The sequence below is a fragment of the Electrophorus electricus genome, chromosome 21, assembly GCF_041902795.1.
Source record: "Electrophorus electricus isolate QZ-2024a chromosome 21, ASM4190279v1, whole genome shotgun sequence".
Lineage (NCBI taxonomy): Eukaryota > Metazoa > Chordata > Actinopteri > Gymnotiformes > Gymnotidae > Electrophorus > Electrophorus electricus.
The window spans coordinates 15,910,001-15,934,985 of NC_137517.1; the positions used below are offsets into that span (position 1 = coordinate 15,910,001).

The window sequence follows — 24,985 nt, forward strand, 5'->3', positions numbered from 1 at the left end:
GATGAGGGTAATAGCAATTATATCTGTGTGTGTGTGTGCGTGTGTGTGTGTGTGTGTGTGTGTGTATTTGTGTGTATGAGTGAGAGGATACTCACTAGGTCTGTGTATGAGGATAATGACTGCGTGTGTGTAAGGTGTGTGTGGGAGGGATATTTTTCTGTGTGTCAGAAAGAGAGGTGATATTGACTGCTTGTGTGTCTGTGAATGTGTGTGTGTGTGTGTGTGTGTGTGTGTGTGTCAGAGAGGATACTGTGTGGGTGTGTGAGAGAGAGAGGATACTGGCTGTGTGTGTCATGATATTGAGTGTGTGCTTGTGTGTATGAGGATACTGACTGTGTGTGTGTGTGTGTGCGTATAAAGAGGCAGCAAGTCAGTAACTCACTCTAGTTTCTCCAGTTTACAGTGTGGATCCTCCAGTAGAGCAGAGAGCTGCTTCACTCCTGAGTCTCCTGGTTTATTGAAGTTCAGATTCAGCTCTCTCAGGTGTGATGAGGGGTTTGACCTCAGAGCTGAAGCCAGAGCAGCACAGCCTTCATCTGTAATACTGCAGTTATCCAGCCTGCAGAGAGAAGGAGAAAAACTCCTCACACTTACAGATCAGCACACGCACACACACCCTATGCTAATGAGCATGTGCGCGCACACATGCTTACACAAATGCAAACACATAATCACAATCACACTGCCTCACCCCCACACAACCACACACACAAAAAGTTACAATGTGTGGTGTTGGGGGGGGGGGGGGTGACACACTGTGTGTGAGGTGTGTTAATTCAGAACACTGTTAACAAGAAAATAAACAAATTAAAACTGCTTCTTTGTTAGCTCCACCGCTGACTAAGTTTGGAAACAGTCCCACAAGTCAACAGGCAAACAATACACTGACAGTGCAAACTGAATTACTATAAACTGATCAAAGACACTAACAGTATAAACAGCCACTGATTCAGACACTAAAGTATTGGAGGACAGACAGAAGTGTCATGGTACAGCCCCTAACCCCTCAAATGTGTGCGTGTGCGTGTCTGTCCGTATTGCCACGCCCTCTTGTGTTGTGCACCTGATCCTTGTTGTGTGTAATTGTCATGAGTGTATATAAGTCTCGTGTCGTATCGTCAAGGTTGTCGGTGTTTGACCTATGTAGTGTGTTTGTGTGTGTTGAGTTGTGCTTATGATTAAAATGTATGTTCTGTTTAACGTGCCTCATCCCCGCATCCTCCTTAACCCGTTAAACATCACAGAAGGGTGAATACAATTTTATAATCATGGAGTTCCATATTCCTGTGGAGGAAACTGACCAAAACTGTTAGTTTGTGTAACAGAGAAAGAAGCAGTGAGATGATATTGTGCAGAGATTAAGTGCAGGCAGTTCACACTGAACAGTGGGGAGTGATGTCCACACAAACCCCAGAAGAGGAGAAAGCCCTGGATATACTGGCTCATCAGTGTCTCTTAGGATAAGAGGAGGAACTGATGTGTGTGGAGAAGAATGTCCATCTCCATCCCCTCAGTCTGTCTCTCCACAGTACCCTTCACCTGCTCTAGTCCTGCTGCATCTGCTGGGCCTCTCAGGCAGGACCCAGCTGAAGATCACCACCTGAGCCTGAGAGAGCAGCGTTTGTGGGTGCAGCCAGGAGCTCATATTAATAGAAGACGAGAAGCTACTCTTTAACAAAGTTGCTCTTTTAGAGACACACTATGCAAGGCCTTCAATATCAGTTTCAATAATCTTGAACAAGGGAAATGTAAAATATTACCATGTATTCACTGAATAAACATGGATCAAAGATAAATAAATAAAGATTTATTTAATTAGTAAAGACTTGCTTAGTAAACTATAATTATTTTCAGACACATCAGTGGCTAGTCAGAGAGAAGACCTGTCATTTCTTTTTTTAAACAGTTTTAAGGGATTGCTTATATTTGCCAGGTGTCACGGTTGGCCGGGCATCCAGGAGGGACACGCCCACTCCTGCTAGGGAGCGCACTACATCCCTGCCTTGTTCCCAGTCCCCTGCCTACTAATCAACTTCACCTGCCCCGTGTTCTCTCTCTCTATTTAAACTCACAGGTCCTGAGAGAAAGCGCTGCACATTAGTGGAACGCTGGACTACTCACTTCCACCCTGTACATCGTTACACAGACTGTTAGGACTGAGTATCGTTGATTATTTGTTGTGGTTTTTCACGTATTGACAATGCAGAATAAAGAGCACTTTGGCTCAACCTTGCCTTTCGCTTCCTCTGTGCCGCCACCGTCACAACAGGTATTTATGTTTTCAGGTTTGTCCATCAGCTGGTTTGAATATGTGGACTATTATGGGTCATATACAGAAGACTGAACCCATTATTCTGAGTTGTAGTCCAAACTCTGGTCTATGTAGTTTTGTTCTCATCTCCCCCCACTGCTGTGCTCATCTTTGTTCTCACTGTCAGCGGGAGGGCAGGAGCAGAGTCCAGCGCTGGTTTGTATAAAATGGGAAAAAGTCTCATTTAAATACGAGGAACAACAACCAGTCCACAGTCCAAAAAGCAAACAGTGTTAACAGGCAAAGGTCAGCACTAGGAAGACCAAACAGTAGACTTTGGTAAAAAGGGCAGACACACAGAAACAGAAACATGTTCAGGAAAAGTGGGAAAAAAAAACAAGATAACATACACCAGCTCAGAAATACAACTCAGAAGAGTAATTTTCTAAAGTTAGTTACACATTCTCACCTACACTGGGCTACACAACAGAATTTACTCTAATATCTTTGTAATTACAATTAATTCAGGTAAATTTATTATGTTTTACACATGTTACATCTTGGCCTGCATCTGTTTCCATAACTGGCTGTGAAAATGTGAAAGAGAATGTTAATGTGGGTAAAAGAGATATATGTGTGTGTGTGTGTGTGTGTGTGTGTGTGTGTGTGTGTGTGTGTGTGTGTGTGTATGTGTGTGTGTGTGTGTGTGTGTGTGCGTGTGTGTGTGTGTGTGTGTGTAAATTCTTTAGGATTAATGAGTGGTTCAGCTAACACCTTAAATAGTGATTAGGGTATATGATACATTAGTTACAAAGGGGTTTAGGAAACACTTACAAATTAACAAAAGTACCTTATGATGTACTAACACCAGTGCAATAATGTGTTTATAAATGTAAATACTCACACAGCTTTTCTGGATGCTGTGACCACTGGCAGCAGTCTCAGTAGACATTCCTCTGATGGGTCAAATTTACTCAGGTCAAACTCATCCAGCTCCTCTTCTGAGTTCAGCAACACAAAGACCAGAGCAGACCACTGAGCAGGAGAGAGACTGGCTCCATGGAGACAATGGTCACCTCCTCTGCTCAGGTATGTCTGGACTTCCTGTACTAGAGAATGATCCTTTAGTTCATTCAGACAGTGGAACAGATTGATGGATTTCTCTGGAGATGGATTCTCCCTGATCTTCTCCTTGATGTAGTTGACTGTTTCCTCTTTGCTGTGAGAGCTTCTTTTCCTCTGTGTCAGTAGGCCTCGTAAGAGAGTCTGATTGGACTCCGGTGAGAGACCCAGAAGGAAGCGGAGGAAAAGGTCCAGATGTTCATTCTCACTCTGTAAGGCCTTGTCCACTGCATTCATAAGGAAGTCAGACATGGTTGATCTTTTAAAGAGACCTTTCTTTTGCTGTTTCAACACATTTTTCTTTGTGGAGATGAAGGAGAGAAATGCATATAAAGCAGCCAGAAACTCATGAATGCTCAGATGCACAAAGCTGAACATCTTCCCCAGGTGAAGCCCAGACTCCTCTCTGAAGATTTGGGTACGCACTCCTGAGTACAGTGACACTACTTTGACATCAATGCCACACTCTCTTAGGTCTTCCTCATAGAAGATCAGGTTGCCCTTTTCCAGCTGTTGGAAAGCCAGTTTTCCCAGTGCCAGAATTGAATTTTTAGTCTGTTGAGGATCAGTGTCAGTGTTTCCATGGTACTTTCTATCCTTGTGTTTGATCTGAAAGATCAGAAAGTGTGTGAACATTTGAGTCAGAGTCTTGGGGATCTCTCCACTCTCTGCTTCACCCAACATTCTCTCTAGAACAGTGGCTGCAATCCAACAGAAGACTGGAATGTGACACATGATGTAGAGGCTTCTTGATGACTTCATGTGTGTGATGATTTTGTTGGCCAGGCTCTGATCACTGATTCTCTTCCTGAAGTACTCCTCTTTCTGAGGGTCACTGAACCCTCGTACCTCTGTTACCTGATCAACACACTCAGGAGGGATCTGATTGGCTGCTGCAGGTCGAGAGGTTATCCAGAGGAGAGCAGAGGGAAGCAGATTCCCCTTGATGAGGTTTGTCAGCAGCACATCCACCGAGGTCGACTCTGTTACATTCCACAAGTTCTCATTGTTCTGGAAATCTAGAGGAAGTCAACACTCATCCAGACCATCAAAGATGAAAATGACTTTGTAAGCATCACAGTGTATTAATTGTAATTGTTTTGTTTCTGGGAAAAAGTGATGAAGTAGATCCATCAGACTGAACATTTTCTCCTTCATCAAATTCAGCTCCCTAAAAGGAAGTGGAAATATGAAGAGGACGTCCTGATTTGCTCTTCCTTCAGCCCAGTCCAGAATGAACTTCTGAACAGAGACCGTTTTCCCAATTCCAGCAACTCCTTTAGTCAGCACTCTTCTGATGGGTTTGTCTTTAAAGAGCTCATTGCATTTGATGGGTGTCTCCTGTGTTGCTGGTCTCCTGGATGCTGTCTCAATCTGTCTCACCTCGTGTTCATTATTGACCTCTCCACTCCCTCCCTCTGTGATGTAGAGCTCTGTGTAGATCTCATTCAGAAGAGTTGAGCTTCCTTGTTGAGAAATTCCTTCATTAATTCTTTTAAATGTATCCATTAGTTTGTGTTTGAGATTTCGTTGATATTCAGAGAATAGCTCTAATAAACAGAAGAACATGATCACAAATATTTTATTTTCTTGTTATCTTTGATGTTGAAGTAATTTATCAAAACGCTGAAACACTTTGCACAAACACAGAGGACAAAATTTAGTTATAGTGATACTGCCATCATAAAGCCATGATCCAGAGCTCTTACTGCTCTGTAGTGTGTTAGCAAGGTCTGTCTGGTTCATGTTCCCCATGACATGCAGTGTGATCTTCAGCGCTCCCTCTCTGGCACTGCTCTGATCCTCCTCATCCTCCACCTCTCTCTCAGAGCATGCTGGGTAATCTGGACTCAGCAGCTTCTTAAACTTCTTCAGCTCCTTCTTCACCAGAGAGACGACTTTGTGCTCCAGCTCCTGGTTAGGAATAAACAGCAACAGACAATCAAAAAAACACCACCATGTTACAGAGAGAGATCACTACATGATTTTGTTTCATGATGGAGAACATTCTGGCAGTGTTTGGGTAGTTACTTAAAAAAAAGTAATCCATTACTCATCACTTATATAAAATTGTAATGGGATTACTGTACTCATTACTTAATGGAAAAAGTAATCTTATTACTTCTGTTACATCCTAAAACCCAAATATACTAGAAATCACCCCCACACTTACATACCTTGAATATGGACTCCAATTGTTTTCTGTAGGTGAGTTCTGCTTTTTCTCTTTGTACACTGTGGACAAACACAACAGACTTTTATGGAGGAATATGTAGCACATTCATACCTGCACAACACATGATTATACAGACAAGTAGATAATATACAAGATTATACATTATCAACACTTGCGTTTCTGCATTTTATAACAGATCTGTGATGCTGCCTGGTGTGCAGCAGCAGAAAGGATGAAGATGCAGGTGTGAGTGTAGAAACTCAAAAAGGCTTTTAATAGAAAGTGAAAGTAAAGCAAATGTGCTAAACACACTCAGCCACAAGAAAACAAAGGTCAACAAACAATAACAGGAAGACAGGAAACAGGAGAAGTATATACATGGAGGAATCTGGGAAGAGAACAATGCAGAGACTAAGGACAAGTGGCTGGAATGGCAGGTGGAGTTAGGTCAGTACTGGCAGGAATGGTGGGTGGAGTTAGGCTGGAAAGTGGCAGGAATGGTGGGTGGAGTTAGGCTGGAAATTGGCAGGAATGGTGAGAGGAGTTAGGCTGGGGAGCGGCAGGAATGGTGGGAGGAGTTAGGCTGGGGAGTGGCAGGAATGGTGAGTGGAGTTAGGCTGGAGAGTGGCAGGAATGGTAGGTGGAATTAGGCTGGGGAGTGGCAGGAATGGTGGGAGGAGTTAGGCTGGAGAGTGGCAGAAATGGTGGGTGGAGTTAGGCTGGAAAGTGGCAGGAATGGTGGGTGGAGTTAGGCTGGAAATTGGCAGGAATGGTGGGAGGAGTTAGGATGGGGAGCAGCAGGAATGGTGGGAGGAGTTAGGCTGGGGAGTGGCAGGAATGGTGAGTGGAGTTAGGCTGGAGAGTGGCAGGAATGGTAGGTGGAATTAGGCTGGGGAGTGGCAGGAATGGTGGGAGGAGTTAGGCTGGAAAGTGGCAGAAATGGTGGGAGGAGTTAGGCTGGAAAGTGGCCGGAATGGTGGGAGGAGTTAGGCTGGGGCTTTGGCAGGAATGATGGGTGGAGTTAGGCTGGGGAGTGGCAGGAATGGTGGGAGGAGCAGGCAGAAGGACAACACACAGATACAACAATAAACAAAGGACGATGATTTGTTAGAAAATAAGTACATTTTATTTATAGAGCACATTTACCACAACAGCAATGATCAAAGTGCTGTGGAAAGTTAGGAAAAATGTCTTAACAAAAACCTGTGAAATGTAAAACAAAAGGAAATGTGCCATCAAACATAAACATGGACAGAGAAACGAAAATGTCAGGGTAAAAAGAAGTGTTTGAAATCTGCACAAGAGGGAGCAGAGCTGATATTCAGAGAAGGACTGTTCCACAGCCTCAGTGCTGCAGCTGAACAGACACAGTCACACTTCAGCTTCAGTCGAGACTGTAGAAAGACACAGTCACACTTCAGCTTCAGTCGAGACTGTAGAACAGACACAGTCACACTTCAGCTTCAGTCGAGACTGTAGAACAGACACAGTCACACTTCAGCTTCAGTCAAGACTGTGGAACAGACACAGTCACACTTCAGCTTCAGCCGAGATTTTACAACAGGCAACAGCTGATCTGAACAACTCTGAGTGCCAGTGAGTAGATGACTTGTTCCTAAGCATGAACAAAGAATTTGATTTTGGGAAATTTCTCTGAACTTGTAAAAATTATTCCTAATAACAGAATTGATTTGCTGTTCAAATCTGAGATCTGGATCAAAGATAACACCAAGATTTTTATATTTCTAGGAATAATACAAGCAGATTAATCAACTGTTACACAAGTGTTAACCCCTCACTATCTATGTTTACATGTACACCCATGATCTTATATTAGTCTACAACTGTCTTACTTAGATATGATCATGTTAATATTACAGTCTGATTGTTATAGTGTGACATAGTGTCTTAGTTGACCTAAGCTTAGGCTGATTAAAACACGTGTTCTAGAATAATATTAGCCAGACTATGTGCACATGTAAACACACACTGATCCACGGACTAATTTGTGCTACATTTCTGGCAAAGCCTGATAAACATATTATACATATATTGTACATACATTGTTCTATATATATATATATATATATATATATATATATATATATATATATATATATATATAGAGAGAGAGAGAGAGAGAGAGAGAGAGAGAGAGAGAGAGCGAGAGAGAGAGAGAGAGAGAGAGATATTTCCTTATGTACCCCTGTTTTTTTCCCTCAATTTGGACAGAGCACTCTCAAACCATTTCACTGCGAGTTATCTATGTACATGACAAATAAACCAAACTTGAAACTTAAACTGTAATCAAGAGAGTTTGTTTTTGTCTAGTCATTAAAAGAGGAGCTCAGCAATGTTCAGTAACAGCATTACTACTGTAGCTAAATCCAGCTCATCTACCTACAGCTTGATCCTGCCCCAACTCCTCTTCTTAAGTGTTTTTCTGCTATTTCTCCCATGTCTTCTCATTAATGCTTCCCTTCGGATTCTGTCCCTACAGCTCTCAAAACCTCAGCTTTAACTGCCATTCTTTATAAAACAGGACTAAATGCTGCACTACTTGATAATTACTGACCCATTTCCAGTCTCCCCTGTCTACTCAGGGTTCCAGCCTCTCAACTACAATCTTTCTTAAATACTCAGGATCTATTTGAACCTTTCCAATCTGACTTCCATACTATGCACAACACTGAGAGAGCCCTGTTACATGGTTTCAATGATCCCCTTCTCTCTACTGACTCTGGTGCCCTGTGTGTTCTCCTCCTTCTAGATCTTCTAGATAGAAGTGCTGTGTTTGACACAATTAAACCATAGCATACTTATCAGCTGCCTCTCAGACATTGGGATTACTAATACAGTTCTTGAATGGTTTATCTCCTATATCTCTAATAGATCACATTTTGTCACACTTGGTAAACACAAATCACACACTGTTACCGTTACCCAAGATGTTCTCTAGGGATCGGTGCCTGGTCCTCTCCTATTTAATCGATATGTTGCCCCTTGGTCAGATTATCCGCAGGCATGGTCTCCGTTTCCACTGTTATGCTGATGACACTCAGATTTATAGTAGCACCAAAGGTAACGCTACCTTACCACTTCCTGCTTTACTCTCTTGTATCAAAGATCTCAAACAGTGGATGAACATAAACTTCCTAGAGTTAAATCCTTACAAAATAAAATTTTAGTTATTGGTTCTAAATCCATAATCGCTAAATTAACTGATTTTAAACTCAGTCTAGATGGGTCTTGGTCAAATCATCAACTGCATTTTATAACTTTGGTGTACTCCTCACTCTTTCAACCCCACATCATGTCAATGGTTAAAAATGCCTTTTTTTTTTACAGTCACAATATCAGTAGACTTAGGCCCATGCTCTCCAGACAAGGTGCTGAAACTTTGGTTCATGCTTTCATCACATCCCATCTTGATTACTGCAACTCTCTCTTCATTTACACCCCAGAATTCTCTTAGATGTTAAAAAATGTCAGCCCACAACACCCCGATTCTACATCAGTTACACTGGCTCCCTGTCCCTCAACACATTCAGTATAAACTCGTCCTGCTTACATTCAAAGCTCTGCATGGTCTTGCACCTCCCTACTTAGCTGAACTCCTACATCCATACTGCTCCACCCATACACTTAGGTCTTCTGATGCAGGTCTTCTCTCTATCCATAAGTTAAGATTGGTCTCTGTAGGGTCAGATATTTTAGTGTCATGGCCTCAAAACTAAAACTATGGATGAACTGATGGAGCTCATGAAGGGCTTCATAATGAGCTGAGTGAGTTTGATCAGGTGGGATTGGGAGTGAGGAACACTGTCCTAAACCAGGAGATCATCAACTCTCATCAGAACACTCTCCCTCTCTGAAGTGTAAGTGGAGGACTCCATCTTACCTGAGCTCAGGAGAACAGTCACATTCCCTACATCATCCTAACCTGAGCTCAGTAGAACAGTCACATTCCCTACATCATCCTTACCTGAGCTCAGTAGAACAGTCACAGTCCCTACATCATGCTTACCTCAGCTCAGTAGAACAATCACATTCCCTACATCATCCTTACCTGAGCTCAGTAGAACAGTCACATTCCCTACATCATCCTTACCTGAGCTCAGTAGAACAATCACATTCCCTACATCATCCTTACCTGAGCTCAGTAGGACACACTCCCTCTCTGAACTGACGTTTAGGGTCCATCGACTTGTCACTCTTCATGGACACACAGCTGGGTTCCGGGGAGTCTGATCTCTTACCCTGCATCAGACTAACATACACAATTAAAAACATATTGTTTTAATGCCAAAATACTAATGTGTGTATAAATGGTGCAAATATAAATTAATATGTATTTATCTCTATCGATGGTCTATCAAGACCATCACCTCTCATCAGAACACGTTCCCTCTCTGAAGTGTAAGTAGAGGACTCCATCTTACCTGAGCTCTGGAGAACAGTCACATTCCCTACATCATCTTTACCTGAGCTCAGAAGGATACACTCCCTCTCTGAAGTGTAAGCGGAGGACTCACTCTTACCTGAGCTCAGTAGAACAGTCACATTCCCTACGTCATCCTTACCTGAGTTCAGTAGGATACACTCCCTCTCTGAACTGTAATGGAATGTCCATTGACTGGTCACTCTTCATGGATACACTGCTGGGTTCCGGGGAGTCTGATCTCTTACCCTGAATCAGACTAACATACACAATTAAAAAGATATTATTTTAAGGCCAAAAAACTAATGTGTGTATAAATGGTGCAAATATAAATTAATATGTATTTATGTCTATCGTTGCGATTTTTATTGAATGTTTTTTAAAGAATTCATACAAAGATGTTGAAAACACTAAATTCGTTATTATGTTTCTTGTTATTTACTAAGTGATCTTCAAGTTGACCAGAGTTATACCAGAGAGCAACTTTACATTACATTAAGCTGGTCTTAAACTTTCTAAAGTTTATACTTATCTTTCATCTTTGTATTATGCATTGTGTCTGTCTCAGTAGAGACAACTGTTTCTGGCAGTATCTGATTTAAGATTGTTACCTGCTGGTACTATTCAAGGGTTTTGTGAATGGATATCAAAGCACTTTTAAGAGGTCTGTGTGACTAAGAACATCTACTAAATGCAATAAATATAGATTTATTCAGATATCCCAAGTAAATAAGTGCACAAACCTATGCACTGCAAGTATGTTTATTTATGTTCTCTCACCTGTCTCCTTTCTGTGTGTGCTGTTCCCCAGAGACACGTATTTTGGAGGTCATGTCTCCTCCTACAGATTATAGCTGTACACCTGCAAACACACACATGCAGATTAATAATCAGAACACATATTCAATTACAATATTTACATTTACTGCATATGGCAGACACCCTTGTCCAGAGAGACTTGCAGAAGTGATTTGTTGTGTCGCTACAAAAAACATAAATAAAGCACCTTTGTAAGTCGCTCAGGATAAGAGTGTCTGCTAAATTTTATAAATGCAAATGTAAACATCCTCATGTGAGCACAGAGAGGTTAGTGTTCTCAAAAGAGAAACAGTCATTCATGTTTTTGAAGAGCTTTGGTGTAGACAGGCACCTTTACTAACTTTATAAGTACAAAATATAGTTTATTAAAATGAGCAAATAATGCATAAAGTTTAAACTGTAATCTTACAGCACTAAAACAAACTCAAAAACGTGGGTGTAGTGAACAGTATCACTCCAAAGTGGAAAAGAAGACAGAGGCAGGAAAAATGTGTTCTGTAAGTGCATAGTGGGTCACAGACTAACTCAATCACTGTCATACAAAGAAACAGTGTCGAAATATCACTTAATAATATTACTAATAAATATTATAAATATTACTTCTTTAGTTACACTGACATGCACACTATTGGTACAATACTAACCTCACACTGTCAGTCTAATTACGACATGATCGTGTAAACAGCACGGTCTTAGCCTGATAAAACAACTAGTCTACATCTAGTTGGACACCTAAACACTTACTGTTAGATCTACTGGCTCACAGTCCGAGACATTTGTGACACTTCCTGCAGTACGACGCCTGTTCTATTTGCGCAGTTTGTTTCTGCTGAGAGGACAAAATAGAAATATATGAAGTATATAGTGCGTTTATTAGTACTTTTTATACAGTTCATGTAAACATGTTGATTCGGAACAATTTCTTAGATGAGCCTAGAACGACTTTAGTTTGGTTATTCTGAATCAGACGACCTCAGTTCTATTGCTCTATTTCGCGTAAACGAAGACACCTACTGCAACAGAATAGCGGCTAAAAGCTTTACGTTTTCAGACATTAACCTTGTTAATATTCAATTCTGTTAATATTAAATTTAAGAACTTGTTCTTTGAGTAGTATAAGTTCATATAATTCTTGATTGACAGCTCAGATTCAGATACTCAACGGCTTTGTTTTCTAAAGATATTTGCATTCCGCTTCTTAAAATGGAGCACAAAAATTTCACTTTCGCGTTAAACCGGACTGAACCGGTTTTGTCAAGGATAATTGTTTTTTAGGGGCCGGACTGCTGTGACCAGTCACAACACTTTATCCAACCTTCTGCGGGAGAGAGAAATCAGAGCTACAGTATAGAACTGTATTTAAATAACACAGAATAGCGTAGAACAGTGACAGTAAATTAGCAGTGGATTTGGACTGTGGGAGAATTTTGTTTGTCATGGAGCTTATACAGCACAGCTGTTCTGAGCAGACGTTTACTTAGGTTTTCACACACACACTCACACACACACACACACACACACACACACACACACACAAACACACACAGAGAGAGAGAGACAGGTTATTAGTTTGTGTGTAATACCTATTCTGTGCTCACAAACTCTATATAAAATGACTATTTATTGTCATTAAGTTTCGTTTCTAGCATACACTCCCCTGATATGACAGTTCAAACCATTTTGAGTGTTTGAATAAACCATTTTCAAATGGTATCTTGGGTCTCTCCCCTGCTGATCGCCATGTCCAGTTCACATGCCCAGTGATGTAGTGGTATAAGACAGTATGTGAACGTTTAGTTTGTGCCCAGACATGTATCTGAGAAGAAGACGAGCCAAAGACGTTAATCAGGCAGATCTGTTTACTAGTAGGTAACATCTAAGGTCAAGGTTATGATGGAGCTGTAGACATAAGTGAATGTTTTAAGGGACTTCAGACAAAAATTCTGAATAAAAGGTCAAAACACCACAAGGGACATAATCTGCATTAATCTGGTGTTGGCAAAAGTGCAAAATCAAACATCTGTTTTGTTAAAAAAAAATTTCACACAGTATTGACGTGTAACTCGCACAATTCACGGATCTCCTTTGCTCGCATGCAAAATCTACATGTGCTCACTCATATTTGCTCTGCTCTCGCTTACATTTACTTTGCTCTGCTACAAAACTGCTTGCACGTGTTTAGATATATCCTGCTCTTACACAAACTTGCTCTTCTGCACACACAAACACATACTGTACTCTCGCGAATGTTTTTGTGTTCTTGCGCACAAGAACACAATTCTTTAATTTCATTATTATTAACTGTGAATGAAAAGGAAAGTCATTCATGATCATGATACAAATGTTATTATAAAACAGTTAGAACTTTAAAATAATTGCGGCACTTTCATATACATAATATTATGTGCCATTTCACAAAACAAATATGAATGTATTTAACACATATTGTTCTTATACTGTATAATATGTATGACTCGGGAATTTGCTCAAATAGATAAAGAAATAATATTATTTGAACTTACAGTAATATGCTCTGCTATATAAAGGAAAATTACCAATCTGCTACCATTTAGTGTTAGTAACCAACTTTGGTAGAGTACAAATTCACTCATTAGCCACATTATTTACCACTAATATCTGTAGCTCTGAAATTGACCACCTTGTGGTTTCCGTTACGTCTCCTTCCTGATCAGGTTTATCAGAGGCATGACAATGGTTTTACTGCTTGATAAAAGTCAGACACTTAAAGTCAAATTGCCACTGCTGGCGTTACTGCGTCAGTGAACTGTTCCACTAAGACGCATGAATGTAATTATGACATCACAACCTAAGGAAAGTGTAAGTTATTTAAAAGCGTTCCAACACACTAAATACCTACATGCTTTTCTGAAGGAGGACAAGGTGATTTTCAAGGTATAGTCCGACCAGAATTATTGGATATTCTAATAGTTTTCAGCAATAGTATCAATATTACTTGCATGATTTATTATATCATTAAATTAAGTGCGCCGTTAATTATAGAAATATCTAAAATATTTTATATTATCCGTGTATCCCCTGCATTCAGGAACGATCGTGAAAGGCCAAATTAAATCAATAGAGAAACATGATGAGTTTTTCTCAACATGGGAAATTGTTGACCAGGAACAAAACGTGGACACTAAAAGAAATGACGCAGGTATGCAATTTTACTGCCAAGCTGAAAATATAATATTTGTCTGTCTGAACATCAATCCGATCTGTTTGCTCTTTTTTTTTAATCCAGACGATATCCGAGCTGCAGAAGGACAACTTTAACCTGCGCATGCGTATATGCTTCCTCAAGCATGAGGGCGGCTCGCAGAAGTGCAGCAGTTGTACAGAACAGATTTACAACGCGGCAGAGGAGCGTTTCCCAGTGGCGACGCAGCAAAACTTAGACGTGAGGAGACCCGAGTCTAGTTTTTGTAATCAGAGCCGGTTAATTGAGAGGACGAGACTGGGGACACTTGTTAATCACACTCCGCACCTAGATAAAGGGAGGGCGCTAAAAAATCTAAATACAACTTGAAAAGGCAATAAATTGACCTTCTCAAATGCATAAATTATTCTGCCCAAGCCTCTTTATTCTCTTCCTTTTTAGAATAGTTTTAACTGCTACTGCAGTAGCAGGACCAGACACGTGTCTTGAATTGAATTATTTCTTCATTTCACGTAATGCTCTTCATCCACCTGTCAGGAGCTGAGCAGGTGCAGAGAGGAACTGGAGAAGATGGAAGCGCTTTTCCATCAAGAGAAGACGCTCCGCCTACAGCTAGAGAACCAGCTACAAGCCTACACATTACAAGACCCGCCCTCTGAGGATCAGAGCCAATCAGAGGAAACCATTGAAGAGCTGCACAGGTCGGTACAGGCCTATATTTAATTCTGATAAGAAACATTGTTCATGGAAGATTTCCCAGTTAGAAACTCGGGCTGTTTCTCCAGGACAACCACATCAAAACAACAAAATTATTTGACATATTTCCATTTTAAATGCTAATTTCTGACCACTTAAGTTAAACCTTAGGGCCTTCATTAAACAATAATAATCCTTAGCTAGTAAATTGCTGTACTTTAATTATAGAAGAAATTATCCTTAGAAATGCTTTGTTTTTTATTCTTAGCAAAAGACAATTATATTATAGTACCTAGTCCTGAGCTGGCACACACCATTCTAATGTCACAGTGATTTCAGTGGAGTTTCTCCATGTAGTTCCATGTAATTGGAATGTAATTCCAAGATGAATCTGTGTGCAGAGAGTCCATCTCATAGTTCTAAATGAACATGTGAAATAAAATGTAGCCTAATCGAGTGTGTGTGTGATGGCTGTCAGGTACATAGAACAGCTGCAGGGGGAGCTCAAGGCTCAGAACACCATAATCAATCAGCTGAGGAACAGGAGCACCAATCAGAGCAGTGGACACCAGCCTGGCCACGCCCACAACTCCACACTCACCACCCTGAAAGAGGATGACATACGTGTGAGTGTGTATGTGTGTGCAGGTGCATGTTCCTGCATACATGTATGCTTATTAAACTGTTACTTTAAGACACTAAAACTTTAATGTTTTAATTAGGCTATGAGAATACATTAAAAATTATAAATTGTATACTATATAGGGAAATCCATTTGAACTAAATGTTTAGTATATTTGTACTCTATGTATTCTCTCTCTCTCTCTATTTAGGATCTGAAGAACTTGTTGGAGTTGAAAGACTCTGAGCTGCATGAGACCAAAATCAAACATGAGGCCAGTAAAAACGACCTCCAACAGGCCCTGAAGGACAAAGAGAAACAGATTCAGGTGGGTGTCTCCAAACACATGGCAACCTACAGGTAAAAACAGGCGTCCAAAAATATGCTCTTAATACAAAAGACCTATAGAGCTCACTAAGCATATTATCTGCACATTTATTATAAACATTTTCTTGTGGTTTAAAACAAAAGTGTGAAAAGAGAAAGGACTAAAACACAGGTCTGAAAGGGAACGACACCTTTACCAGACACACTCCTCAGCTTTATACAAAATGTCTGTGAAGCTTGGAGCCTCATTTAACCCCTGCCTGAACTCTGACCCCTGCAAGAGAAGGACTCTGCACCAATATTCCTCTCACACCAGACGGGGGCAGCAGGGAGTAACACTGCAGCAGGGGGTGTGTGCATTTATGAGGGTGATTGTTGATGTGTGTGAGCAGGGGCTGCATGACATTCTGGAAGGTCACATCCAGGATCTAGCTGAGAAAGATGCTGCGCTAGCAGAGACCACATCAGAGCTGAATAATCTGGAATCTGATGTGGGCAAACTCATTCTACAGCTTGAGAACAGAAAGCAGCAGCTCCAGGTAGCAACCCGACGTTTCATTCAGTCAGACCAGGTGCAGGGCGGAGTTTAGTGTTTTTAACATACTAAAAATACACCTGATTCACAACTCATCTGATATAATGGACCAGTACTCTAAAGATTAAGACTAGGTTTAGTCTGGATGCAAAGAATGGTTCCTTAAGTTGAATTGACTCTATTGAATCTCACACTCTGAATTTGATGTTTATTTACTTTGTTCATGTTTATATTCAGACTAAGGAGCTAAACTAAGGTTTAGAAAGGGAAGTGATGCAACTAGTGCTGTCCTAGACAATAAAATGTATAATATCATTTACCCAACATAAGACATTTCTGATTATTTCAGTATAAGGGCTCTGATCCTTGTTTGGAGTCATTATTTCTAACTACTGGTTTCTCTGTGTTTATGATTGCACACACACACACACAAGGAAGAGGATCCAATTGCAAGAGGTTTTATAGTGAAATCAAACAGATCAGAGGGGTCAGGCAGGTATTCGTAGTCCTGTTGATTCAAGGTCCATAACATGGGGCAGAGTCCAGGGGTGTCCAGTGGTCAGGCAGAAGTCGAAAACCAGAAAGACAAAACCATAACTGAACCACTTGGTATGCAAAATAAGGTTGGCAATACTTCATGACGTGAGTGTGAGGGAGGGGAGCTTAAGTAAGGGAGCAGTGATGAGAGAAACAATGATCAGGTGTGTGCTAGTATTCCAGTAAACCAGATTGGAGGCGTGTGTGGGAAGAGGTAGACGTGGCAGTGCAGGGCTGAGCGTGATTCCTGGGGTTTGTAACACTCTGTCTCTCTGTGATGATCTTAGCTCATGTCTGGGCAGCTACAGGAGAGTGTGAGAGAAAGTCAGCTCCTGAAACAACGCCTGAGATACACAGAGGCCTTCACACATCCTACATACCAGATCCAAGGTACACTCTGCACTGTGGGACTGATGGGGTCTTTCATTTTTGTCAAACTACTCTTGCTAAGTTATTTTCAATGTGAAAAACCAAATATAGATGTAACATATATCTATAACAACCTTGTAACCTGCTGCTAAAGATTTTTCTTATTTTAATACCCTGTACATAATTGTTTGCATTATAACTATTAAAAATGCTGTTGACAAAAATATAAGAAGCTCCTGATGTGGTTTTATCAGCAGTGGAGCAGCATATGTTGGAGATTCATGAACTGAAACCAACACTGCTGGAGACTATCAGGAGGACCCAGGACCTGTACAGACATCTGCAGGCCGCTGAGCGAGGTGCACACACCAGTTCTGTAACACAGGGACACAATCCAGAATTAGCCAAGCTATCCTCATTTACTAAAAATGTTCACTTGCGGAACCTGAAAAATCACGTCTTCCATTTCCACTTGAGAGTAGATGAAGATGGTGGTGAGTGTAATGATTTAATGAAGGTGTAACAAATGACTTCAGCAGAAAGATAATGACTTAATAGAATTTGTACAGTTACACCTGCAAGGTGTTTTAAGTGGCACCATTTAATGAAAGCTTGTCAGAAAACAGATGCACATTACAGAAATGACTGGAGGTGTGGAAGGTATACTTTTAATAACCTCTTTACCGTTACACATCGTTGTTTTGTTGTTTTGTGTTGTGTATTCATGTCACATTAATGCACTCTTGTTCATCTTGCTCTCGTAGCTTCAGTAAAGAAGGACCATTCTGGGAGGAACAGTGGCAGTGTGTGCAAGAGCAGCTTCAGATCAGCGATCAAAGCGTTGATCTGCTGCTCAGATCCTGCCCAGCCCTGCCTCTCCTCCAGGGCCCATGTTCATGGCCTCCACGTCCTGGTTCCACGTGAGATCTATGGCACGCTGCTGGAACAGATGTGTGAGGGGAGGGGTCTGATCAGTCGCGCGAGCGAACTGATCCAGCAACGCCTGCAGACCCACGGCCGACATCACATGCAGGTCCACGTGAGCCCAAGCACGCGACACACAGATTCAATTGGTTAATCGTCACATTTCATGGATAATTTTCACTGAGCTGATTTTCCTATTTCAAATGGACCATTTGTCACTGACTGTGAGGATTATTGAAGGATAAAGAGGCCCAGCGGAGGGCGAGTGGGAAATATTAATCCTTCATGTCTGTTTCAGCCAGTGGACCAGAACCTGCTCAGAAGCCTCTTATACATCATCAGTGTCACTCAGACAACTCTAGAAGAGGCCAGTAAACTGTTGGCATCTTCATCAGATGTCTCTAAAGAACAGAACCATGACGGAGAAAGAGATGATGTAGGAGTTATTTACCATTTTTTGCATCTTTCATAAGTACCACACCAGTAAGAAGTGAAATTCATTTAGCTGTTAGCTTAGTCTATTTACTGGAAGAACTTCATATTGCACTAAATTATGTTTTTTTGATTGACACATACGAATAATATGATTATTTTGGATTTTTGCACATTTGTAAATTATTTATTTATTTATTTTTCTTTAGTTCTGCCATCATGAAAACCTCAAAATGAAAAACAAGCTGAAGAAACCAAAACTAGAGAAATCATATAAGATGAATAAGATGCTTTCAAAGGCTGTCAAAACACTACGGCGATTCAAACGTTGAGCAACACTGACATTAAAATGATCTCCTGTGATTATTTTCTCTGTGATGGTCATATTCCACCCCTCTATCATCCATCAGTCTGTGCACCATCATACATTCACTCTTTCATTGTTGTTGTTTTTAGTAATTAAAATAAAATAAGTGTTGAAATAAAACTACATTCTGAGTATAGATTTTTTTCAAACTTATTGATGATTCTTCATTATGATTACATTTTTTTACACCCTTACATACTAATAATTAAAAATTGGACAATTCCATGCAACATTTATTTATTAGAATGAATTTTGAATGTCCAAAAATAATAGCATTCTGCAGCAGTCAAGACAAACTTGCAAAAAGTCAGCAAGTTTATTTCTTTTAAAGATCCTTAAGAGACTCAAAATTATGCAAGTACAACAAAACTGTGCAAGTATAAAAGCAATGTAGGAAAAATAAATAAATTTAGCTAAATCAAAATAAATTCAACAATACCTCTTGATAGTTTTTCCTCATGTGAAACGCTTCTACATCACTAAATCAGGGTTTTGCAGTCTCAAAGTTATAGCTACTATAATAGTTTGCTAAATGAGTAGAAATTAAATAATTTTCACACATCAGGGACGTTTATTGCTACGTTAAATTCAGTATCATAAGTATCAAAGTGATCACAAGTCATAGTTATAAACCACAATGAGGAAATAGTCTTTTTTATCCCTCTTACAACTGGGTTTAGGCTACAATTTATTATGTAGTGATTTAGATACAGTAAAATAAACAAGTGATAATATCAAGAGGGAAGCTTAAGCCTGACCAAGTATGTCTGGTTTAGTAAATGTGACTGTGTAGACACGTAATATATTATTATTATTATTATTGTTATTATTAATTTAATTACCATCAAAGCAACTGCTTGGCATGTTTAAAAAGTATCTAGAATGCTAGTAAAGCTCTTCATTTGCTTGCTCACGTCTTTGCACAAAACACGTGTTCTTTTCATTCATAAAATAACAAAATATGCAAGCAAATGGATGTTACTCCTGTAGCAGGGGTGAATAAGGGACAAGACCCTCCTTTCTTAGAGTCCACAGATTCTGTTTGAAGAACGAAGAGTTAATGGCTTTGAGTGACAGCAATCCTCACCAAGGTGTGAAGGGGGAAGGGGAGGCGAAGCTATCAAATGACTTCACAACCAATGTCCAAGCACGAGCGGCGTGATTGGCAGCTGTTTCAACAAATAGAGGACGCTTAGATGAATACGCAGACACCTCACCTGCCTTATTTGTTTACCCACTACGTGAGTTTGAAATATGCGCACTGCTTTGTGTTCTAAGCCAGATGAAGTGTAGCACATGCGAGTGAAGCTGTTTGGCAAAACTGATGCAGTAATCCATATTGTTTTTACTTAATTTGATTACCAATACTAAGGGACATCATGGAAAGGAACAGGCTTATTCTAGCTGAAGTTTATGTGGAGTTCTTTGGGTGCAGTTATAAGATGGAAGCTGAGAGACGGTTCAGTGGCTTCTAGCATGGATTAGCTTCAATGTTTGCATTGCAAAGGACTGGATATTTCCATTCACTGCTGAAAATATTCACAATCCTCCTACAAAATGTAAGTATACATGAGAAAGCATACTATTTCTTTACAGTATTACAGCACTATCCCAGCATAATCATTTAACATAATAACAATGAAGAATTTAATATTGTCTTTTAATAAGTGCATTGTACATTGAGCATTGTTGTGATGTTTTAGCAAAAAGAATATTGCACACTCAATGTATAGTGACTGATGACTTAGTGTGCATTTAGATAGGTTTTTGGACACTGTGGAGATGTCTAAGACACCTAGTAGAAAATATTGTGCAGCTACTTGGTAATTTCATGTATATACTCAAGTGTTCAATTTATTAGACAAGACCCTGGTGAATCAGGATATGTCGAGCATGACTGAAAATGAATCTCCAGCATCAAAATACACATTATAAACCCCCAAAATAAAAGTCATTTTGTTTTGTTTTTTGACATGTTCTTCTTTATTAGAGGAGCTCAAATAGAACCTAAATGAGGGATAAATAAGTCTGGATGTGAATGACTGTCATGTCCCAAGTCTTTACATCAATGTGACTCCTGAATCATTGTACTAGGTGTACAATTTCTGATAACTAGTATTAAAGTGAACAAGTACAAATCGTTTTAAAACTTAAATCACTTAAAACTGGAGGTGCATGTACAGGCTAAGCATCGACTTCTAGACTTATTCAAACATTGACCAACACTGACATTAAAATGATCTCCTGTGATTATTTTCTCTACGATGTTCATATTCCACCCCTCTATCACCCATCAGTCTGTGCACCATCATACATTCACTCTTTCATTGTTGTTGTTCCTAGTAATTAAAATAAATAACTGTTGAAATAAAACTACATCTGGAATGTTAGTCTCTTCAGCCTTTATTGTCTACTATAAGTATAGCTGGGTGATTAAAACTAGATGTCACAGGTAATATCCTTTCACAGGTAATATCCTCATATATGTGTATGATCGCATCCTTACACAGGTAATATCCTCATATATGTGTAAGATCACAACCTTACACAGGTAATATCCTTATATGTGTATGATCACAACCTTTCACAGGTAATATCCTCATATATGTGTATGATCACAACCTTTCACAGGTAATATCCTCATATATGTGTATGATCACAACCTTTCACAGGTAATATCCTCATATATGTGTATGATCACAACCTTACACAGTTAATAGGTGTGCCGAAATCAAATCATATGAAAACAACAGTAGAACTCGGGGATATGTTTAATAGTGAAAGTAAGAGTATTTCCACGTGCACAGTATGAAGGGATCTCAGGGGATTGGGACTAAACAGCTGTTTAGCCTTAAGAAAACCACTCGTCAGTCAGGCTAACCGGCAAAAATGGCTTCAATTTGATAGGGAGCATAAAGATCGGACTCTGGAGCAATGGAAGAAGGTAATGTGGTCTGATGAGTCCACATTTACTCTCTTCCAGAGTGATGGGCGCATCAGGGTAAGAAAAGAGATGGCTGAAGTGATGCACCCATCATGCCTAGTGCTTACTGTACAAACCTGTGGGGGCAATGCTATGATCTGGGGTTGCTGCCGTTGGTCAGGTCTAGGATCAGCAATGTTATGTGCCCAAAGAATAAGGTCAGCTGACTGCCTGAATATACTGAACGACCAGGGTATTCCATCAATGGATTTTTTCTTCCCTGACGGCACGGCAATTCCAAGATGACAATTCCAGGATTAATGAGGCTCAAATTGTGAGAGAGTGGTTCAGGGAGCATGAGACATCATTTTCACACATGGATTGGCCACCACAGACTCCAGACCTGAACCCCACTGAGAATCTTTGGGATGTGCTGGAGAAGACTTTGTGCAGTAGTCCAAATCTCCCATCATCTATAAGATCTTGGGGAAAAATTAATGCAACTCTGGACAGAAATAAATGTTGTGACATTGCAGAAGCTTGTGGACACAATGCCACAGTGAATGCATGCCATAATCAAAGCTAAAGGCAGTCCAACGAAATTTTAGAATGTGTGACCTTTTTTTTGGCTAGGCACTGTATATGCCCAGCAGTGCTCGTCTACCTTGTGGTGTGTGATATTTGTGGACAGAAAGAGGGGAGGGGCTCCTAGCTTTATAAAGCCTGTGGTTTGCATTAATGAACACCTGGGTCATCGCCTGTTGTTTCTGCATGCTGAGGTCAGTATGACCTCATAAGTGAAAAGGTATTAGGATGAGAACAAGCATAGTGCCCTACAGGTATATGTTTGTGTGCACATGTGTAGATGTTAGTGACATGTTTACATTCATATTGTTCACATAATGTTTAATAGTGGTGTCTCCCTGGCAATGTAAACATCCCAGTGTTAGTGAGAGATGGCTCAGACATTGGGCTAAACCACATTGATCCTGCTTGCTGCGTGAGAGAAACAGCTGGCAGGATCAGTGTGGTTTAGCTCCATGTTTGAGCCATCTGACTCTGACCAAGAGTCTCTTCAACAGGAAAATGGACCACAATAAAATCTTATCGATGACAAAATAGTGTGTCCAAAACTCCAGCTGGTTGAGCTAAGATTCACTCAGTTATAAAGAGGCTGAATTATGTGTACTCTTCATTAAAGTGGGTGGTGTTCCCTTAATTAAAGTGGGTTGTGTACTCTTCATTAAAATGGGTGGTGTTCTCTTAATTAAAGTGGGTGGTGTACTCTTAATAATCCCTTAGAGCAATGCTGGTTGTGGAAGCTTTTTGAAGCTGACTCAGGGGCGCCGTCAGGGATTTTGGTCCCCATGAAAAGATATGACACTGGGCTCCACCTTCCCATCATCCCAGGCCACACCCACCCTGAAAATGTAGCATTGTGCATGTAGTGGAATTCACTATTTGATGTAAGACTGAAATCATCTATAAGAAAAGTGCTAAAGACCATATTTTACAGTTTATGGAAGCTTTCTAGTCTTTTAAAAACAGAGATCTTTTCCAACACTAATGAATTTATTTCTCATGGGAACAATCCAGTGTGATCTGCCTTAGACTTATACAGAGGCCTTGAAACCATCTGCATCAGAGCCTCTGTTTTGCACATATAGACTCAAAAAGGTCTCTGACCTTAAGATTCCCCAGAAACATTATTCATCTTTATGCTTTCAGACAGTCTTGCACCACTCTGCACGTGTGACAGGGAGCTTCAAAGCCTATTTTAATTAGATCACAGATCGCCTCATGAAAATACAGATTAACGTTTGGCCTTTCCTTTGCCCCAAAACATTTGATCACCTCATTCCCCCCTTTCATGACTTTGTCATGCACTATTGTCCCGCTGTCTCTATTTAATGTGTCATTGTTTTATATAAATGTTAACAATGTTGTGGCTTTAGTTTATTATTTCTAATATGAACTATTGAATTTAACTGCATGCCCTGTAACATTCTTTTCTTACTTATGTGGCCAACATCCATTGGGCATGGCGAAGGTTTCTTATATTATCACACAAATATCTTAGGTTATACAGTTACTTCAGTTTATAAATTATGTTAATACTGTTATTTGGAATAAAATTACAGCAGGATTCTCCGAACAGAACGCATACACCTCCCCTCTCGGCCAAAAACTTATCCAGAGCTATACGATTTTGCCAGGTCATTAGTGACATAGCTTCCAATTGCACCGCCACTGCTGTTAGTGCATCAGTAAAATTAATAAAATGATGCTGATTATAGTATATGTAATTTATCCAATCAATAGTTTTGTTTATAGTAAACCACCAGAGAATTGATTCAGATCCCGCAGCAATTTGATTTCTAGCCTTAAATTAATCCGAAGCCCCCCTATGAACTCCAATAGCATCAATGATACTTTATCATCCAAACTACCCTTCGGTGCCTCACGTTGCTGAACACAATGATAAGCATCGTTGTGTGGGAAGTACAGCTTCAGGTACAGGAAACATAGGAAATGACACAATCAACATGACTCTTACCCCCACATACCCAATGAGCATCCGGAATTACGACACCATCATATTTCTGCATGAGACGTGCATGATTAACCAGGTCTTGTTCTACAAAAGTTCCATTGGAGTTGTCAAAATAATGGGTATTGTTAAAAGTTGAAATATAACAGGTTCAGTGTAATCCATAATCCAAATCCTACAACATTTCCTTGTGGAATTTCCCACATTTTTCCTCCTGTACAATAAAAACAATCAGGACACACTGTGGAATTCATCACAGTAATACTTTTTTTCTTACAGTTGTAGCTTTCTGCACAGGTGTCTGCCTCCAATTCTCTGAGCTCAATGAGTTAATTCTGTTCACCAATATGGACGTAGCCAGCCCTATATCCCAGTAAACCTGTCTCTTGTCTGTCATTATTCCAATCTTTAACCCTACACACCGCCTCCCATCATCCAGCGCTGGCGGTGGTTCAAACGGTCCCCATGGCAACCGCTCCACTCCAACTGTTGCTCTTACAGGCACTTGGCTAAACAACAACTGCAGCCAACAGAGCCCTTTTCCAAATCCTCCTTATTCCTTATTCATCCAATTTATGTCACTTAGTCAGCCGATACAATTTAAAATGTATTAAGTCTAGCGATTTCCGACACGCCACACCTGCAGAGTTTCTATATATTTTCTCAAGCCAAAAATGCATTTGCACTCCCTGCATCTCATTTAACAAATTGC

General features: G+C 40.2%; 1 protein-coding gene and 1 pseudogene across 2 annotated transcripts in view; one reads left to right on the forward strand and one right to left on the reverse strand.

The window, feature by feature from the left end:
* Window positions 1–11,658, reverse strand: part of LOC145652872 (NACHT, LRR and PYD domains-containing protein 12-like) — an 18,941-nt pseudogene extending 7,283 nt beyond the window's left edge. Inside the window, exons 1-8 of the transcript XR_014119148.1 lie at window positions 11,554–11,658; window positions 10,771–10,852; window positions 10,133–10,249; window positions 9,703–9,819; window positions 5,551–5,608; window positions 5,083–5,287; window positions 3,156–4,923; window positions 383–559 (exon numbers count right to left, since the gene is read on the reverse strand). The product of XR_014119148.1 is annotated as an NACHT, LRR and PYD domains-containing protein 12-like (transcript). The remainder of the gene's footprint in view (window positions 1–382; window positions 560–3,155; window positions 4,924–5,082; window positions 5,288–5,550; window positions 5,609–9,702; window positions 9,820–10,132; window positions 10,250–10,770; window positions 10,853–11,553) is intronic.
* A 4,201-nt stretch (window positions 11,659–15,859) lies between these two features.
* LOC145653004 (uncharacterized) lies at window positions 15,860–24,650 on the forward strand. Its single transcript, XM_081704876.1, has 4 exons — window positions 15,860–16,174; window positions 16,995–17,097; window positions 17,331–17,435; window positions 24,553–24,650. The coding sequence occupies exons 1-4, from the start codon at window positions 15,860–15,862 to the stop codon at window positions 24,648–24,650; spliced, it is 621 nt and encodes a 206-aa protein (XP_081561002.1).
* The last annotated feature ends 335 nt before the right edge of the window (window positions 24,651–24,985 follow it).

Coding starts and splice junctions, on each gene's coding strand:
- LOC145653004 (XM_081704876.1), top strand. CDS start 15,860: ATGTCTGTGAAGCTTGGAGCCTCATTTAACCCCTGCCTGAACTCTGAC. Junction 16,175..16,994: donor ACAGAAAGCAGCAGCTCCAG/GTAGCAACCCGA, acceptor TGATGATCTTAG/CTCATGTCTGGGCAGCTACA. Junction 17,098..17,330: donor TCCTACATACCAGATCCAAG/GTACACTCTGCA, acceptor TGGTTTTATCAG/CAGTGGAGCAGCATATGTTG.